The sequence below is a fragment of the Neofelis nebulosa genome, chromosome 7, assembly GCF_028018385.1.
Source record: "Neofelis nebulosa isolate mNeoNeb1 chromosome 7, mNeoNeb1.pri, whole genome shotgun sequence".
In the NCBI taxonomy this organism is placed as follows: Eukaryota; Metazoa; Chordata; class Mammalia; order Carnivora; family Felidae; genus Neofelis; species Neofelis nebulosa.
The window spans coordinates 133,186,614-133,207,355 of NC_080788.1; the positions used below are offsets into that span (position 1 = coordinate 133,186,614).

The 20,742-nt window shown below is 39.4% G+C and overlaps 1 protein-coding gene across 4 annotated transcripts in view; it reads left to right on the top strand.

Moving 5' to 3' along the window:
* Positions 1-5,625: 5,625 nt before the first annotated feature.
* Positions 5,626-20,742, top strand: part of ZC3H14 (zinc finger CCCH-type containing 14) — a 47,539-nt gene continuing 32,422 nt past the window's right edge. For 2 of the 4 annotated variants that reach the window (XM_058739958.1, XM_058739960.1), the window contains exons 1-8: positions 5,626-5,814; positions 6,289-6,331; positions 14,826-14,940; positions 16,972-17,012; positions 17,868-18,063; positions 18,408-18,837; positions 19,524-19,684; positions 20,055-20,155. In XM_058739958.1, coding sequence (XP_058595941.1) covers positions 5,779-5,814; positions 6,289-6,331; positions 14,826-14,940; positions 16,972-17,012; positions 17,868-18,063; positions 18,408-18,837; positions 19,524-19,684; positions 20,055-20,155 — 1,123 coding nt within the window. In that variant the 5' untranslated portion in view covers positions 5,626-5,778. The remainder of the gene's footprint in view (positions 5,815-6,288; positions 6,332-14,825; positions 14,941-16,971; positions 17,013-17,867; positions 18,064-18,407; positions 18,838-19,523; positions 19,685-20,054; positions 20,156-20,742) is intronic. The other 2 variants (XM_058739957.1, XM_058739959.1) reach the window with 2 other exon arrangements.

Sequence of the window (20,742 nt, forward strand, 5' to 3'; positions counted from 1 at the left end):
TTGACCAAGTACTTAAACTATTTTCCCTCAACCATATTAATTTGATAGTAACACCCCCGTGGTAAGCCACATAAATAGCCCCTTTAAAGTGTCAGACATGAATTTATTACTGGTTTATGTTTGTATGAAAGGAAGTGAAGTAATTTGTATGGTTCAACCTCAAAAGATATAAAAAGGTATAAGTGAAAAGTCTCCTTCCCACCCTGCCTTCTAGACACCCAGCTCTCCTCCTGACAGTAACGGGTGTTACCATAACCTTATGTATCCATCTAGAGATATTTTGTGGATAAATAAGCCATTACAGATCTGTATCTTTACCTCCTCTTGTTACCCAGAAAGTGACATAGTGTGAATACTTACCCGCGTGAAGATAATTCTTATTAAATTAAACTTTAAGGGGCGCATGGCTGGCTCAGTCATCTGTACAGCACGCAACTCGATCTCTGGGTTGTAAATTTGAGCCCCAGGTTGGGTGAAGAGATCACTTTAAATCTTTTAAAAGATAAAATTTTAAAAAGAAAATCTTGTACTAAAAAGAGACTCCATAAGAAGGAAAGAAATTGTGGGTTTGGTGCTCCATTGACCAATATTAGGAGTTAAGAAATTAATCTCCTAATACTAGGAGTTAAGAGATTAAGCTTGGTGAGTATCTACCATACTTCACTGGGTAAATTACCATCTTCTGCAGAAATCTGAATGAATGCCTCCCTCCTCCCACCACATAGAGATAATGATTCCTGTAGCAGGAGCCACAGCCAGAAAGGTGAAATCTCCTTTAGTCTGAATCCTCACTGTGTGCTCTGCCTACCACATTCAGCACTTTATCAGGTGCAGCAACTTTTCAGCTGCAAAGGTGTGAGAATATAGAGCATAGATTCCCCTGGATATAGAAAAATGATGGTGCTGGCAGTATATTTGTTCCAACGGACAAGAAAACGGAAAAACGTTTATCAGCCTCAGTAGCAAAGTGGCACTGTGACTATAATTCCCAACACTTTGGACTTTTGATCCAAGGACAGACAAACCACGTGATATTCACTATTGAAAACTTGCACTCACTCTGCATTTATTCCAAGCCAGAGGCCACAAAAAGCAGGATAAATAAGATGCATGGCTGTGTCTTCAAAGATTTAGACCTATATATGTGTGTATATATATATATATATACATACATATATATATGTGTGTATATATATATATATACATATATATATGTGTGTATATATATATATACATATATATATGTGTGTATATATATATACATATATATATGTGTGTATATATATATACATATATATGTGTGTGTGTGTATATATATATACATATATATGTATATACACACACACACATACACACACACATTCCAGTACTATATATGTGTGGTGTGTGTGTGTGTGTGTGTGTGTGTGTGTGTGTATATTATAGAAGGGGAATATACCAATGAGAATATATTTTAGAGGTGCCTGGGTGGCTCAGTCAATTGAGCGCTGACTTTGGCTCAGGTCATTATCTCACAGTTCTTGAGTTCAAGCCCCACTTCAGGCTCACTGCTGTCAGTGAGGAGTCTGCTTTATCTGTGGTCCCCCCCTCTCTGCCCTTCCCCCACTTGTGCATGTATGCACACGTGCTCTCTCTCTCAAAACTAGATAAAACATTTAAAAAATTATACATTTTAAGTGAGGTGGTAATGTCTGTTTTATCACTATGATCAACTTCTGGCTGAGTCTGGAAGGACAAACAAAAAAGCTCACTAAGAACTCAAGGAAAAGAAGAGGAAAGCATTCCAAGCTGAAAGAAACCATCCCCGACCCCCCACCCCCTCCGTGCTCTCCCCACATACACTTGCAAAGGATGTGCACGTGCAACATCCAGGTGGAATGCTATCCTGAGAGGAGGCTGGGGATACTACAAAGCCAGTGTCAGAGGATTCCGGATCCATGGATTTGGGCTTAGTACTCAGGCCCCTCTGATTTCAAAGCCAATGCATTTTTTAGTCATCTTTCTTGGAAAGACAGCCCAGAACCTTCTTAGGCTGCATTGCGGTTTGTTGAAATCTAGTCCTCATTCTATCCCCTAGAGCAAAATATGTCATTCCTCCTAAAATGGAGAGCTCTTGCATGCCAGAAAGAATTTTCTTGGTCCAGCTTAGTCTTTTTCAAGTGAAATAAATACCCTTTGTAAATTTCATGGTTTCTGTCTGACCATCATCATGATCATCTTCCTCTGGATGTCATGTGGTTTATGAAGCTGCATCTCACAGGGAAGCACCTCGAACAGTGATGGACCACTGAATACCACTGGTTTAGTGGGTTTGTCCCCTGTGATCCAGACACTGTAACTCCTGAGGTCTAAATGTGTGAATTTTTTTTTCTTTTTTTAAGTAAGCTCTAGGTCCAACGTTGGGCTTGAATTCACGATCCTGAGATCAAGAGTCATACACTCCACTGACTAAGCTAGCCAGACACCCTCTACCCTTTTTTTAAGTAAAAGCATTTCTTTTCATCTTCTTTGTTATTATAAATGTGTGAATTCTTAAGCAGCTGGCAAATCTCTTCCTCCATAGTTTTAAATAGATTGTCCTGAAAGTTAACCGATCCTGGAATTTTATTTTATTTTACTTTATTTTATTTTATTTAAATGTTTATTTATTTTGAGAGAGAGAGAGCGAGCAGGGGAGGGGCAGAGAGAGAAATGGAGAAAGAGAATCCCAAGTAGGCTCCTCCACACTATCAGTGCTGAGCCCGACTTGGGGCTCCAACTCATGACTGAGATCATGACCTGAACTGAAATCAAGAATCGGACACTTAACCAACTGAGTCACCCAGGCGCCTCTTGAATACATTTTAATAAAAATTTCCCTATTCTAAATACATTTTAATGAAAACATTCTCTGTTCTTTCTAAAATGTTCTTTCAGTATTATCTAAGTATTGACTATGGATTTTGTAATCGGTAATGGATACAAAATCCTGTGTTTTCATTCTTAGTTCTGAAATGATGGGTAAAGAAATAGAAATAATGTACTATCCTTTGGACTGAGAGTGTCATGAAAGCAGGGACTCAGTTTTTGTTTTTTTCCAATGTTTATTTTTGAGAGACAGAGAGAGCATGCGAGCAAGCATGATTGGGGGAGGGGCAGAGAAAGAGGGAGACACAGAACCCAAAGCAGGCTCCAGGCTCTGAGCTGTCAGCCTAGAGCCCAACAGGGGGCTTGAACCCACGAACCGTGAGATCATGACCTGAGCTGAAGTCGGACACTTAACTGACTGAGCCACCCAGGCACCCCAGGGACTCAGTTTTGATCATGTCTGTGCTCTGGCTTCCAGCACAGTGTCTGGTTCTGGGAAGGCATTTAATTTTTAATCAACACAGTGCTGCTGTAAGCCAAGCATGGTTCAAAATGCTTCCAAAAATGTTAACTTATTTCACCCTCATGACCCTATGAAGGAGAAACTGCTATCATACTTATGTCACAGATGAGGAAACTGAGTCACTGAGAGGACAAGCAACTTGCCTAAGGTCTTGGAGGGAGTAGCAGAGCTAGGATTCAAACCCAGACAGTCTGGCTCTGGTGTCCCTGTTCTCAGTCACTCTGTTCCACTGCTTCTCATCAATGTTGGATGAGTGCATGATCATTGCATTAATCCATGAGGAATGCTTTCGTTAATTTAGGTAGTTAATTTATTTTATCATACAAATATTTGATAGCCTACAAAATATCCTACAAATATCCTATAAATATTTGCTTCCTATGTGTCTAGTATTCCGAAAGAAATTTTGGAGAAATGCAGAACTAAAAGAGTTTGTAAGTTTGCTAGAGAGGACACACACAATTAATATTACAGAGAGCATATTAAGTGTCATGCCAGTCGCTTCCGCATAGATGCTATAGGAATTCAGAAGAAAAAAAATATATCAGATAAAGGGCTGTGTGGCAGACAGATCCTAGATGGCCCCATGATTCCTGCCCCTGCTGTTTACACCCTGTATAATTTCCTCCCCTTGAGTGTGGATAGCACCTATGACTTGCTTTTAGTTCATGAATATGGAAAAAAATAATAAAATAAAATAAATTAAGGATTTTTCAGATGTAATTAGGCCCTAAATCACTTGATTTTGGGGTCAGGACTTGGGTGGCCCTAAGTCACTAAATTAAATGAAAGCCCTTAGAAGAGGAGCTGGGCCCTCCTCCCTGAGCTGAGAGACTGTCTTGGAGGGCTTAAGTAAGTAGCCAGAGTGAAGAAACACATGACAAGGAACTGTGGGCAACCTCTAAGGCCCGAGTGTGGCCTCAAGACAACAGCTAGGAAAAAGCTGGAGCCCTCACTCATAAAGTTGCAAGAGAATTAATTCTTCTAACAACACCAATGAGCTTAAAAGTGGAGTATTCCTCTGGGGTACCTGGGTGGCTCAGTTGGTTAAGTATCCCACTCTTGGTTTCAGCTCAGGTTGTGATCTCGTGGTTTTGTGGGTTTGAGCCCCACATCGGGCTCTGGGCTGGCAGCACAGAGCTTGCTTGGGATTCTCTCTCTCTGTCCCTCTCTGTCCCTCCCCTCCCCGTGCTGCCTCTGTCTCTCTCAGATACATTAAAAAAAAAACAACAAAAAACTTAGAGAAGTCAAGCCTCCAGATGAGAACACAGCATGACTGACATCTCACCTCCAGCCCTGTGAGAGTCTGACCAGAGGACTCAGTTAAGCTGTGATCAGATTCCTGAATCATGAAAACCATGAGATGATAAATGCATGTATTTTAAGCTGCTCAGTGTGGTCATTTGTTACCCAGCAATGGGTAACTAATAGGGACGCCTTCCAGATTTAGTGGATATGGGGGAGAAAGGAGACATCGCTTTGTGCTTACTCTAATTCCAAGATTTTGTGATTACGGACAGGGAGAATGAAGCCGCTATTCATAGAAACCGGGCTGTCAGGAGTAGAAACCAGTCTGAGTGGCAATCAGGAAAGATAAAGAAGACTTCAGTTTTGATGTTCATTTTAGGGGAAATACAAATGCCTAAAGCCATCTGGAATTTGGGAGTGGGGTTTAAGGGAGAACTCAGGGCTGACAGAAAAAACTCTAAGGGGAGGGACTTCAGAAAGGAGCAGAAGAGTGAGGATAGGTCTTGGGGAAGAGCCACTGATGGGCCTGGGAGAAGGAAAGCAGAACCAGACCCGAGAGCCAGTTGTGGTCATTAGAAAGAACTGTGATTGATTGGTTCTGTTGCGGAGGATATTCCTTTGCCTCCAAGTGTAATTATAATGCAACGGCTAGGAGACAGTCTATTTTACAGGTAGGAAAACGAAGGACCCGAAGGTTTAAATTATCTAGACCAATATCACACTAAAAGCAAGTGAAGTCTGGATTCTATCTCAGATATCACTCCAAAACCAGGGATCTTTCTGCTGCGCATTTAATTCATCCTTATTTTCCAAAAGAGGGTAAAATGAGTAAATGGGGGCAAGGAAAAGGTAGAGTTTTCCAGGTGCGGAGAGGGGCGGAGAGAAGCCTAGGGCATCTTCACGCCGCTGCTCAACTTGTCGCCAGCAGAGGTCGCTCGAACACAGACTCCCGGGGCCCACGTGCGCGCAGGCGCAAGCGCAGGCGCGCTCGACTCCGCTCACCCCGGCGCGCCGGCCCGGTGGGGGCGGGTCACGCAGAGCGCGCGGCCGGGAGCGACGCTGGCGGCTGCGGCGGCGGAGCTGCGGGCCGGGAGACGGCGCGGGTCTCTTGGGTAAGCGAAGAGCCGCGCATTGCTGAGCCCGCCGCCCGCCGTGGAGCCATGGAGATCGGCACCGAGATTAGCCGTAAGATCCGGGTGAGGCCCGCGTCGAGCGTGGACGGGAACCCGGGCCTCAGCGGGCAGGCGAGCGCGCGGTTGTCAGGAGTAACGGGGACTGTGGGCCCGGCCTGGACGCCGCGGCCTAGTCGCCGCCGGTGGCTCTGGGCGGGCCGTAGGGTCGGCGAACGGCTTCACCTCGGCCTGGGCCGCCTTGGGCCTGGGCGTAGAGGCGGCCCCGGAGAGAGCGGCGGGCGAGCGGGGCCGCGGCAGGAGAAAGCCGCCTGGAGCGGAAGGAGGCGTGTAGGGCCGGGCGGGAGGCCCGGGGACGGGGGAGGGGAGGGGGCGGGGAGGAGTCGCGGGGACGGGGGAGGGGGCCCGGGCGCCTCCCCACCCCCACCTGGGCGCGGAGGGGCGGGAGGTGCACGCAGCCGCTGAGTTGCTTCTGCGTTAAGGAGCCCGGTGATTTTCCTCCTTTCTCACACGCACGCTTGTTTTTTTCCCTCCCCTCAGAGTGCCATTAAGGGGAAATTGCAAGAATTAGGAGCTTATGTTGGTAAGTTTTTTGTTGCTAGCCTAGTAGAATTTAGAGTTTGCTGCTAATTGTAGTGAATGCATTTTTTTCTCCCCACCGTACTTTTGACTTTGGAGAGATCCCGTTCTACTTCCAAATCCGGTACTCCCTGGTTACTTATTTGACTTACTGTCTTTTCTTGAAGGCTCTATATGCAACCTTGGTTTTTGTTTTTGTCCCCCCCCCCCCCAAAGTCCCATGGTGTTTTTAAAATTGTTTAGCTTCCTCTCTCTTGAGGCTCTGTCGTATTCTCCATAATGTTTATCTGATTCTTACTTTGTTTTTCCTATTTCCCTTACTTTCTTTTTGATCTTCTGGTTTCAGAACCATTATTTTGCATATGAATGTTTTCTCACATTTGCCTCTGTCATGGTTCAGTGAGTTTTATTTTCAGATGTTTCTTTTTTCCTGTCCTTACCGCATACAGTAATGCGTTCTCTTTATTCGTTTATGATTTATAATTGGAGTGTTTACTTTGGGTCAGGCAGTGTGTTTAACCGTTGTCTATGCATTAGGTCACGGTAATACCCAGGAGAACACTGAGAGGTAAGTGGTAATAACCCTCCCTGTACAAGCAAGGAAACTGAGGTTTTGAGTGCTTACTTGAGCAGCGCTTTGTGGATTCAGACCTAGATCTCTTTGGCTCTAACGCTGGTGCCTCCTGTAAAAGTAATAGCTACCATTTACAACAGTGGTTCTTACGGTGTGAGAGATGGCAAGGGTTTTTGTGAAGTCAAAACTGTTTTCATAGTAATACTGATAGGGTACTCGCTCTTTTCACTGTGCTGACATTTGGATTGGGCAAATGCAGTGGTCAGTTAAAGTGCTGGTACCTTACCCTAAATTGAGATCTCATACCAAACTCTTATGACCGATCATATTCACACCCTTCCGCTTAGAATTTTTTTTTTTTAAAGCCAGTTTCATTTAAGGATATAATTAAGGAGGGGGGGGGGGGTGCCTGGATTGCTCAGTCGTTTTAAGTGTGGTACTCTTGATCTCGGCGTAGAGTCGTGAGTTTGAGTCCCGCATTGGGCTCTGTGCTGGGTGTGAAGCCTGCTTAAAATATGTATGTATACATATGTAATTAGTGAAGCAGTAAAAATCGTTTATAAACCCTGGCCCTTGACTACATCTTTTTAATGTGTGGTCTTAGAAAGTAGGAATTACTCATAAAGTACTTGTGCTGTATATTAAAGCAGGATGGATTGTCTAAATGGAAAGGATTTGTGTGATTGAGTTGAAAACTAAACCCAGCCACCTTTTTTATGGAACATCTTTTTTTTTTTTTTTTTTAATGTTTATTTTTGAGAGAGAGTGCATTGCATACATGAGGCGGGGAAAAGCAGAGAGGGAGAGAGAATCCTAATAAGCAGGGGCTCTGAATGGTGAGATGATGGTCTGAGCCAAAATGGAATCAGATGCTTAACCTAGCCACCCAGGCACCCCATGGGAACATCATTTTTATATTCTGACAAGCTAGATATATACACTTGGGTATTTGGCAGACATTTTCTTGAGAGTGAGCAAAGGAAAAAACTGATACACTTTGTTGCCAGTGACAAAAGTTGAGCTTTCAAATGAAAATTAGAATTCTGAAAAATTTGTGTTTACCTTCATGAACTTGAAAGCTTCCCATTACGTAAAAGAATTTCTGGAGCGCCTGGGTGGCTCTCTTCCTGCTTGGGATTCTCTCTTCCTGCCTCCCTGCGTCTTTCCCCGCTTGTCTGTGCACTCACTTTCTCTCAAACATTTAAGACAAAAGATTTTTAATGATATTGACAAATGATTCTTTTCTGTCTCATAATGAAATGTATCAGCATGTCAAGTGATTTGTATAGCTCAGTGAACCAGTATTTTTTTTTCTTTTTTTAATGTGTAATTTTTTAAAATGTGTATTTATTTTTGAGAGAGAGAGAGACAGAGTGCGAGGAGGGTAGGGTCAGAGAAAAGGAGACACAGATTCCCAAGCAGCCTCCAGGCTCTGAGCTGTCAGCACAGAGCCCCATGAAGGGCTTGAACTCGCAGACTGGTAGATCAAGACCTGAGCGAAATCAAACGTTTAACCAACTGAGCCACCCAGGCGCCCTTAGCCACTATTCTTTCACATGATCAATGCGTGATGATACAGAATTACACAGGGGAAAAAAGATACATTAAATATGGAGGATGGGGGCACCTGGGTGGCTCAGTCAGTGGGCATCTGACTTTAACTCGGGTTATGATCTCACAGTTAATGAGTTTGAACCCTGTGTTGGGGGCTCTGCACTGACAGCTGGCAGCTTGCTTCAGATTCTCTGTCTCTGCCCCTTCCCCACTGTCTCTCAAAAATAAGCATTAAAAAAAAATAAAAGTGGAAGATGGATCAAGGGATTTTCATGTAATAAGTGTAAAAAGGTCGTTGATAGAGTTTTAGTTTCCATATTGCTGCTAACCTTTAAGAAAGTACCACTTGTTGAGTTTTGGTATAGTATCACAAAAGAATATCCACATTATCTGAAAAGGCTGTTAAAATACAGTTAAGCCTTGAACAATTGGGGGGTTAGTGTTGCTGGATACTCCCTCTCCCCCTCCCTACACACAGTCGAAAATACAAGTACAACTTTTGACTCTCCGCAAATATAACTACTAGCCGACTGTTGATCAGAAGCCTTACTGGTAACGTAAACAGTCCATTAACACATATTTTGTATGTTATATATATTGCTGTATTTTTACAATAAACTATGGGAAAAAAACATTATGAAAGTCATAAAGAGGAGAAAATACATTTTTGATGACTGTAGCAGAAACAATCCAGGTATAATTGGACCCAGGCAGTTCAAACTCATGTTGTTCAAGGGTCAGCTATACTTTATTTTCTCACTATGTATTTGTGAGGCCAGATTTTCTTCATGTTTTTCAACTAGAACAGCATAACATTTAAATGCAGAAGGAGAAACTAGGATCCAGCTGTCTTCTTAAAATCCATGTATTAAGGAGATTTATAAAAATACAACTTTTGCATTTTTTTTGGGAAAATGTAGGTTTTTAATAAAAATGTTATTTACGTCATATAAATGGGTTTATAGACGTGTGGTATGTTATTTTAAATGAATTAATACTTTTTTAAATTCTTAGTTTTTCTAGTCTGGTAATTACCAATAGATAACTCACATAAATAAAAGTTAGTTGGGGTCATCAATAGTTTTAGGGGGCTTCTGTGTGGCTCAGCCAGTTGAGCATCCAACTTCGGCTCAGGTCACGATTTCACAGTTCATGAGTTCGAGCCCTTTGTCAGGCTCTGTGCTGACAGCCTGGAGCCTGCTTCATATTCTCTGTCTCTTTCTTGGTCTTTCCCCCTCCCCCACTTGTGCCCGTGCTCGCTCGCGCGCGCTCTCTCTCTCTCTCTCTCTCTCTCTCTCTCTCTCTCAAAAATAAATAAACATTAAATTTTAAGGGGCACCTGGGTGGCTCAATCCGTTAAGCGTCTGACTTCAGCTCAGGTCAAGATCTCCCAGTCTCTGAGTTCGAGCCCCACATCAGGTTCTGTGCTGACAGCTCAGAGCCTGGATTCTCCTTTGGATTCTGTGTCTCCCTCTCTCTCTACCCCTCCCCTGCTTGCTCTCTCTCAAAAATAGAGATTAAAAAAAATTTTTTTTAAGAACGTAAAAGGGACCTGAGATCCAACAGTTTGAGAATTGCTAATTTAACACATGCTGGACACATTTTGTAAATTGTTGTCAAAGTTGTTAGAAGTCATTAACAGATAAGAGGAATTGAGGCTCAGAAGTGAAGATGAAGCTGAACCAGGATTCATTTTTTCTTTTATTTGATCAGCACTTAATGGATACACCAGTTATGTGTCAGGAACTTGTTTTGGTTCAAAAATAAATCTACAGAAAACCTATGATGTGAACTTTCTTAATTCTAGCACATGAAAGCACAAACGTGTTCATTGAGTCTGAATTCAATCTTATTGATGATTCGTATCACTTAGCAAAAATCTCAAACCAAGGATTTTGAGCCTATTAAAACCTGGTTTATAAGCCTAATATTGTCCAATATAAAATGTAATTGTAATAAAGGTATATATTTTACGATTTTCAGAATATTTTCATATAGTTCCATTTGTTCCTGAAAATAGCGGGAATGGCAGGTAGTGTTACTCCTTTTACAAATCAAGAAATGGAGTCTTGGAAGGGCTAAATAGAGCTGGTCAGTATCAGATTTAAGACCAAAGAACTCAGGTCTTCTGTGTCCTTAATGCTAAAAACAGGAGTCAGTCACTCCTGTATGGTCCTCTGGAACTCCACTGAAATTGGGGGGGGAGCTGGGGGGGGGGGCGGGGCTGGGTGGCTCAGTTGGTTAAGCGTAGGACTCAGCTCAGGTCATGATCTCATGGTCCATGAGTTTGAGCCCTGTGTGGGGCTCCGAGCTGACAGTTCAGAGCCTGGAGCCTGCCATTATTAATTTAGATTTACAGTTAACTACCTAATTGTATGTTTATGTGTCGTCCTTCTGGAAAGGGTGACTTTCTAATCTCTTTTTTTTGGTATTAGAAAGAGTCCTGGAAACTTCTAAGGTTATAGAAACAGTCCTTTAATAAATATTGAGTATCCTTTTTTAACGTATTGGGTGGGATACAAAGGAGAACAAGTCTTTGTTAAGAATGATAACTGTTCATTTGTGTTTGTTTAAAATGGAGCATGTTAGTGGGATGGCAACTACAATTTGTAAGTCATTCACATGTTATTTTCTTTATTTTTTACTTAAAAAAATTTATAGTTGACGATTTTCCTCACATTGTAGAAGTCTGAGCTTAAACCTTCAAAACTCACTTTTTCCCCTATTGTATAGACTTCAAATAAATTTGAGAAATCAGAAATCTGTAAAAATATATTATGAACACATTAATTTTTCATTAGATTCTTCCTGTTTTGTAAACTGAGAAAACAGTATGAATTCTAATGACTCTGTTGACATGTAATTGGTATACGTTAAACTGTGCATAGTTTAAGTGTACAACTTGGTATGTTTTGACAAATACATACGATAATCAGACTAATGAACATATTCATTACTCCCAAAAGTTGCCTTGGGCTTCTTTGTATCTCTCCTTCCCACCTTTCTCTGCTTGGACCTGTACTGAAGCAACAACTGATCTCACATAGAAATTTTATTTTATTTTATTTTATTTTATTTTATTTTATTTTATTTTATTTTAAATTTTTTTAAGTTTATCTTTATTTTTGAGACAGAGCATGAGCAGGGGAGGGGCAGAAAGAGAGGGAGACATAGAATCCAAGGCAGGCTCCAGGCTCTTAGCTGTCAGCACAGAGCCTGACATGGGGCTCTAACCCATGAACCGTGAGATCATGACCTCAGCTGGACGCTCAACCAACTGATCCACACAGGTGGATGGCTGGATTAGAAGATGCAAACTGATAGTGACAGGAAAGCACATCTTCACCATTGACATTATGATGGAGAAAATCTGTGAAGGCTGACAAAGCATTCTAACTTCTTTGTTAACCTTACACTTTGCATAAATAAGCTACCAGGCTTATTTACTGCAATTTCCAGAAAACAGAACTTTTTGATACTCTGCAAAGAAAAGAAATGGTTTTTTGTTCTCTCTTGTATCTCCTCACATCATATTGCATAATTTCATTAAATACTCAGATTTCTCCAACAAAACAAAAAGGCAGCCTGCTGAATGGAAGACAGTATCTGCAAATGATACATCTGATAAGGGATTCATATGCAAAATATGTAAAAAACTTACAATTCAACACCAAAAAAAAATCCCTCAAACACCAAATCCATTTTAAAAATGGACAGAGGGCGGCGCCTGGGTGGCTTAGTTGGTTGAGCATCTCACTCTTGGTTTTGGCTCAGGTCATGATCTCTACGGCTCGTGAGTTCAAGCCTGGCATTAGGCTCTACCAACAGCGCGGAGCCTGCTTGGGATTCTCGCTCTCTTCCTTTCTGCTCCTTCCCTGTTTGCTCTCTCTCTGTCAGAAGAAATACACTTGGAAAAATAAAAATAGACATTTTTCCAAAGAAGACCTGTAGATGGCCAGCAGACACATGAGAAGATCGTCAACATTACTAATCAGAGAAATGCGAATCAAAACCATAGCTATCACCTTATACCTGTCAAAATGGCTAGAATCAAAGAGACAAGAGCTTGGCAAGGATATAGAGAAAAAGGAACCCTTGTGTACTGTTGGTGGAAATACAATTTGGTGCAGCTACTGTGGAAAACAGTGTGGCAGTTCCTCAAAAAAATTAAAAATAGAAATACCACATCCAGGAATTCTATTGGGTATTTACCCAAAGAATGGTATGAAAAGATACATGCGCCTATATGTTATATTGCAGCATTATTTACAATAGCCAAGGTATGGAAGCCGCCTAAGTGCCCATTGATAGATGATGGGTAAAGAAGATGTAATACGTATAAACATATACACGTGTATATATGTTTATAATGGAACATTACTCAGCCATGAAAAAGAATGAGGCCTTGCCATTTACAATGTGGAGGAACCCAGAAGGTATTATGCTAAGTGAAATGAAGTCACACAGAGAAAGATACCATATGATTTAGCTTACATGCAGAATCTAAAAAATAAAGCAGGGTGCCTGGCTGGCTCAGTTGGTAGAGCATGCAATTCTTGATCTCAGGGTTGTGAATATGAGCCCCATGTTGAGTGTGGAGATTACTTGAAATAAAATCTAAAAAACAAACTAAAAACAGACAACCCAGACTCTTAAATACAGAGAACAAATTGGTGGTTGCCGGAGGGGAGGTAGGTGAGGAATGGGTGAACTAGATTAAGGGGATTAACAGGGACAAATTTCTAGCTCTAAAATAAGTCACATAAACAAAAGGTACAGCATAGGGAGCATAGTATTGTAATAACATTGTATGGTGACAGATGGCGACTACGCTTATAGTGGTGAGCATGGAGTAATGTATAGAATTGTCAAATTAGTATGTCGTATACCTGAAACTGATACAACGTATATTAATTATACTTCAATAAAATAAAACGCTGATGTTTTGATCCTCCTGTCCAGTATTGTAATTTAATTGAGAGGGAGCTTGGACATAAGCAGATTTTTTTAAAGCTCCCCAGCAGATTCTAACGTGAAATTAAATTTGAGAATCTCTCCTCTATAGCAGCTGCTTAGCTAGTGTTATCTGCACGTTATTATACTGGAAATTAGGAAAAGTTTTCATTCTATTCAGATTTGATTTTTCATAGCACTTGAGGTAACTGGTAAGGCAGAAGTGGCTAGTTTACTTTGACTATGAATAACTTTTTACCCCAGTGCACCTTATAAATACTACTTCTTCTAGGTCTGTCATGATGTGAAACAGAATAGCTTGCATAGCACATAGCCTCTGGATTTTCAGTTAACTCTCCCAATAATCGTAATGTTCAGGCAGGGTTGCCACCTAGTTTCCTAAAATTTCTTGGCAACATTTTTTTGTTGTTGTTAGTGTAAAATTTCAAGAGATTTAAATGTCCATTAATATAAAGTGAATAAATCAATTGTGTCTTCATACTACTAGAGCAGTAAAAAAAAAAAAAAAATGAGATTTCTCTGTTTCCATTTGTAGATTGGGCTTTCTGAGTATGTTTGTGCTTTTCTTGAACTGGATTTTTGGTATTTCTCCTTGAAACAAATGAAAGGTTTTTTGTTTGTTTTGGCCTAAGTGTATTTCTGAAATGAGCCTTTCTGCCTACTTAAAAATAGGAACATTTTAGGTATTAAATCTAAAGGATTTTTTTTTTTTTTTTTTTTTTTTTTTTTTTGTGGGGATTAGAGTTCTTGATAAATGGCTTTTGCTTTCTTATCTTCTTACTGTGGTGGTTTTGTTTTTCTTTTTGGTCCTAGACCTCACCTTCATAATCATTATGTAGGAGAGTATGAGGATAAAACAGTGAAATTGAAATTATTTAAATTTAAGATTAAATTTTTTAAACCATGTAGAGTTTTTGGGTGGTTTTAGTTCATTTGATGTTGAAGTTTATTACCCTGAGATAATAGAAATCTGCCTTTACTGAGGATAAAGATGTTCTCTTGAGAAAGGAGTATAATTTTGAAGCTTAAATAAAACACAAAACATACAAAACTCTATTATTCTTGAGGAATATCTGTTTGCTTTTTGGAAGCTTTGCTGAAATTGATGAGCATTAATTAAAAAGATAAAAAGGAAATGAATACACTCAAGTTTGATACTGTAATTCAGAATACCTAGTTTTATAAGGATTTGTTATTTCTAATTCCCATCCTTACTAATAATTGAAATACCTATGTAATGAAGAGGGAAAAAAAGCTATACTTTCTTGTCCAACATAATTCTAGTAGAGCTGTTAATTCTTAGAGCTATATTTATATTTTCAAGTATGTTAACTTTTTAGAAGTCAATATTGAGGAAAACGTAAAAAAGTTTTTATATACTTTTCCTTTTAACTAGATGAAGAACTTCCTGATTACATTATGGTGATGGTGGCCAACAAGAAAAGTCAGGACCAAATGACAGAGGACCTGTCCCTGTTTCTAGGGAACAACACAATTCGATTCACCGTATGGTATGTTTCTGAATTTTTACCCCTTAGACCAAAGTTTGGCACAAATCAGAGTAGGTATTCTGTCTGAAAAGAGGTTCTTGACAGGAGAGGCAGATTCACTGTGGAGAGGCAGGTAGTGAGCCATGCATGAGAGCACAGCCTCTGGAGCCAGATTGCTGAGGTTGAATCCTGGATCTGCCTCTTACTTTGGTTTTTCCATTTGTAAAATGAGATTAATAAATTCCCTTTATAGGACATTGTAAGGATTAAATGAAATAATATATGTAAGGTACTTATATCTGTGCCTGGCCCATAGCAAGTCCTTAGTCTGTGTTAACAGTAGGTTATTGTGTTTCTTTGTAAACCTTTGGATCTCTTATTCCTTTCCCTGAACCCAAACCAGTTACATATGTTTTGGGGGCCGGGTTGACTTCCTCAGTTGCTTTCTCTAATGAGTTAACTTTTAGGGGGCAAAGGTTTTGGACAAAATTTCAAATGAGTTTTAAAAGTTTGGAACCTTCTGAAGTTTGGGATTGTAAAAAGACAATTTTATGTTTAAATATAAATTCATGTTATTATTTTCAGTGTCCTTTTTCAAACCAACAGAGGCCTTTCAGTTGAGAATATGGAGAAAAAGCATAAGATTCATTTAAGAAGGCAGGCCAGGCTCTGGTACCATGTTTGAGGTAGAGTGAGGGTAGGGGGAGGTAATGATGTGGCTGAGAATAGATCAGGAAGTACTCTGAAAAGGCCCTCACTCTGGGAACCACCAATTACAGAACAAGTTGATAATGGAGCAAAAGTTGAGCTAGTAGAGTGGCCTGCTTACTTTGCATGGCAGGAGACTGGGAGAGGTTAATAGGCGCTAAAGAGGGATATGAAACTGGTTAACTTCTACTTCTTGCTTTTAAACCAGAGTTTGTCTTGAAGGTATTTTTGCCCCAGTGGGCTACTGTATGCTTTATCAGTCTTGTGAAGTTTTCTTGAAATTGCAAATAGAATTCTCTGATCATATTACATAGTTTTGAAGAACATTCAGTACACTGGTTGATCCTCAGATGTTTTGGAACATCCACTACCGTAGCGTGGGTGATCTAACCCACTTATTACACTTAGTCCCTAGAATTAAAAAAAAAAAAAAAAAAAAGACCGTGGAACTTTTGACTGGGGAAACTATATTTTGTTTTTTTTTTTTAAATCTACAGTCCACGTATTTGTTTTCTTTCACATACATGTTTTTTGACTTGATTTTTTTGGTTCATCCTTGGTATCACTTTGGGTTGGAGTGCCACTAGTATAATATGGGAGATTGACTTAGTAGGTCCTTCTTAATTAACTTGATGGAATGCTTGAGACAAATTTCTTACATAAAGGACTACATGAATTTGAATTTAAAATCATATTAATTGACCTTTCTCGCCATAAATTTAGTTCCTTAACACATACTGATACAAGTTACGATGTCACTGTCTTGGCAGTTTATTTTCTTAAGTTAAATGTTCATTCACCAGCTTGAAACGGACTATTCTGCAATAATTGTGTCCAAGGGGACAGTGGCATGTGATGGGGTTCTGGTTGAAACATTGTTAATGAGATATTTCTGGTGTTTTCATGAAGCCTCCTGAAAGGATTGTAAGGCACATTTGCCTTGCACATAACTACTAAAACAGGTTATATTATAAGAAAGGTTGTAGTCTATTCTTGTTTATGTGACTAGTTTTGTAAGTAAGAGTTACGATGAAGTGATATACTTTAAGATTATTTTGAAGTTTTTTCGACTCTTGGAATTAAGTTGTCCCAAAAACCATATTAATAGATAAAACAAACTGCTTAAATGATTGTAATAATAAGCTGTATTACATATTTGTGTGTTTTATCTTTTACCCTAAGGTACATTGAGTCTTTAATTTTAGTACTGTTTATCTATTAAATACCATTTAGTACCATTATATCTGAAGGTAAATTCTATAATGTCATCAAATTTCAAGTGACAATTGAGATAAAATCTTTCTTGATTAAAGGAAGCTTTAAAATATTTTTTTTTTCTTTCAGGCTTCACGGTGTATTAGATAAACTTCGCTCTGTTACAACTGGTAAGATTCATTAAAATTCAGGGTTTTGGAATTTACTATAGCATTTTCTTTCTAAAGCCATGTATATTGCTTTGGGAAAAATTCCATAAATTTGAAAACAGTGGTTCATTTGAACTTTGTTAGGAAGCCTATGAATTATGAATTCAAGAGCAATAAATTTAACATAATTTAAAGATAATTTAAACGATGGAAGAGAGGGGCACCTGGATGGCTTAGTCGGTTAAATTCCCCACTCTTGATTTTGGCTTGGGTCATGATCTCATGGTTCATGAGTTTGAGCCCTGTGTGCTGGCAGCACAGAGCCTATTTGGGAGTTTCTGTCTGTCTCTCAAAAATAATAAGTAGGGGCGCCTGGGTGGCTTGGTCGGTTAAGCGTCCGACTTCGGCTCAGGTCATGATCTCGCAGCCCGTGAGTTCAAGCCCCGCGTCGGGCTCTGTGCTGACCGCTCAGAGCTTGGAGCCTGTTTCAGATTCTGTGTCTCCCTCTCTCTCTGCCCCTCCCCTGTTCGTGCTCTGTCTCTCTCTGTCTCAAAAATAAATAAACGTTAAAAAAAATTATTTAAAAAAAAATAAATAAGTAAACTTGAAGGGAAACTATGCAATTTATGTTAAGGAAGTAATTGTACATGTGTGCAGTGATTTAGCTTCAAGGATATTTTAGTATTTTATAATCGAAAATTCCTTAAAAGTTTAGTAATAGCAAATCGAAATAATTATATTACTATGTATAGAATAACATTCAGCCATTAAAAATGTTGTGGAAGAATACGTATTGCTTTTAAATTGGTGATGAAGACGGGGAAGGTTCAAAGTAATAAATAACAGCTTAGAAGGACCATGTGATTTTCTTTTCAGATCCCTCCAGTCTCAAGTCTTCTGATACCAACATCTTTGATAATAACGTGTCTTCAAACAAGAGCAGTTTCGGTCGGGGAGACGAGAGAAGGCATGAAGCTGCAGTGCCACCCCTCGCAGTTGCTAGCACAAGACCTGAGAAAAGAGATTCCAGGGTTTCTACTAGTTCACAGGAGCAGAAAGCCACTAATGTTAGGTGAGAATCCTCTGTAGACCTGCTGTGGGTAGGTAGGTGTGTGTATGTGACATTTACATTGGTTTTTATATCTTTAAATTTCTGTTTTCAGAAAGTTTTGGAAATACGGAGGTGGTCATGAGCAATTTTTTTGAATAAAATAATAAAATCCAAAGTATGATTATCTTTTACCTCAAACGTAGTAAATCAAAGTTTTAAAATAGAATGCAATTTTAGAGTAGTTTTTAATGGAATTTGTAAAGGGAGTATCTACATTGTTTCATTAAAATTTAAATATTCTTTGAAGATTTAAAGATACTGCTCTAAATTGGATATAATTCTTTGTGTGTTTATTAAAAAAATAGACAGACTTATGATGATGGAGCTGCAACCCGATTAATGTCAACTGTGAAGCCTCTGAGGGAGCCAGCACCCTCTGAAGATGTGATTGATATTAAGCCAGAACCAGATGATCTCATTGATGAAGACCTTAATTTTGTGCAGGAGAATCCGTTATCTCAGAAAAAACCGACAGTGACACTTACGTATGGTTCTTCTCGCCCTTCTATTGAAATTTATCGACCACCTGCAAGTCGAAATGCAGATAGTGGTGCTCATTTAAACAGGTTGCAATTTCAGCAGCAACAAAACAATATTCATGCTGCCAAGCAACCTGATTTACAGAACAGCCGGGTATATGAAACAGGACGTTTGTGTGAACAGGAAGTGCTTAACAGCTTAGAAGAGACTTATAGTCCCTTCTTCAGAAACAACTCAGAAAAAATGAGTATTGAGGTTTGTATATATTTTATTTTATTTTATTATTATTTTTTTAGTAGGCCACACACCTAACATGGGGCTTGAACTCAGTGACCCTGAGATCGAATCACATGTTCTACCAACTGAGTCAGCCAGGCATCCCTGTATATACTTCTAAATTCTGGCTTGTTAGGCTGAAAATTAGCAGTTCTTAATACTAAATATGTGTGGAATAGCTACACACGTATTGCAAGTTTACTTTAAACTGATACATCTGCTACTGAACATACTACACCAGATTTTCCTCTTCACAACTGGCTTCTACAGATATTTTACATCTTGTTTATTTTTCTGGGATGCCAGCATTTGAGATAACCTTTTTTTCCCCCCCATTTGAGATACCTTTAACTTTACCTTATAGTTTTGGCAGAATTTTAGGTCAATTTTATTAGATTTTCCACAGCAATTACTAGTAAACAAGTAATTTCATTTTATTAGTTTCTTCAACAGTGTTACATGCTGCTGTTTATAAGTGATTGTAAAGCACTAGTTTTTGTTTTAGCTGAAGATTGGCTACTAGGGATATTTATATTTTTATAAGAAACCAGGAAATAGCCCGTGAATTCTAAATATGATTGGCTTTTTCTTGAAAAGGAAGAAATACTGTAGTAGATCTTTGTTATTTTCTGAGACTAGGTAAGCGTAAATTTATCTGATTGCAGGAAGAAAACTTTCGGAAGAGAAAGTTGCCTGTGGTAAGTTCAGTTGTTAAAGTAAAAAAATTCAATCATGATGGAGAAGAGGAGGAGGAAGATGATGATTGTGGGTCTCGTACAGGAAGCATCTCCAGCAGTGTGTCAGTGCCAGCAAAGCCTGAAAGGAGGTACCCTGAACATTGTCTGTAAATCTTTAGTTGGCTGATGGAGCTCCTGGGTTTGTTAGAGATCATGAAAATAAAAATTTAATAACGTAAGATTTTTCCATTGGTTTTTGAGAAACATTAATCAAAGAGAAATTGCTTAAAATTGGAGAAGATTGCAAAGAATACTAAAAACTGTAATATAGTGGGGAGGAGGGGTGATCCAGATTCATTATTTAAAAAGTTAAAACTTTCCCATCTAGTTGGCATTTCCTAAGAACTATTGCTAGTCTGTTTCAAGCCTAAGAAAAGGCTATAGTAAAGGCCTAATGGATGGCTAGCATGCGAAGAGCTGAAATCTAAAAATTAATCAAAATACCTTTAACTTTTTTAGACCTTCACTTCCACCTTCTAAACAAGCTAACAAGAATCTAATTTTGAAGGCTATATCTGAAGCTCAAGAATCTGTAACAAAAACAACTAACTATTCTACAGGTAATTTAAGTGTATTACATTTACATTAAGTTAGTTTTCTGTACCTCTTGAGGAAGCTAGAATTGATTGCTCCCCAAGTTGTGGTATAATAAAGACACTTGCCACATGCCACCCCCATGTTTATAGCAGCATTATCAACAATAGCCAAAGTATGGAAAGAGCCCAAATGCCCATTGATGGATGAATGGTTAAAGAAGATGTGGTGTGTGTGTGTGTGTGTGTGTGTGTGTGTGTGTGTGTGTATATATATATATATATATATATATATGTATATATATTTATGGCAATCAAAAAGAATGAAATCTTGCCATCTGCAGCTATGTGGATGGAATCGGAGGGTATTATGCTAAGTGAAGTTAGTCAGAGAAAGACCAATATATGACTTCACTCATATGAGGACTTTAAGAGACAAAACAGATGAACATAAGGGAAGGGAAACAAAAATAATATCAAAACAGGGAGGGGGACAAAACATAAGAGACTCATAAATGTGGAGAACAGGCTGAGGGTTACTGGAAGGGTTGTGGGAGGGGGGATGGGCTAAATGCGTAAGCGGTACTAAGGAATCTACTGAAATCATTGTTGCA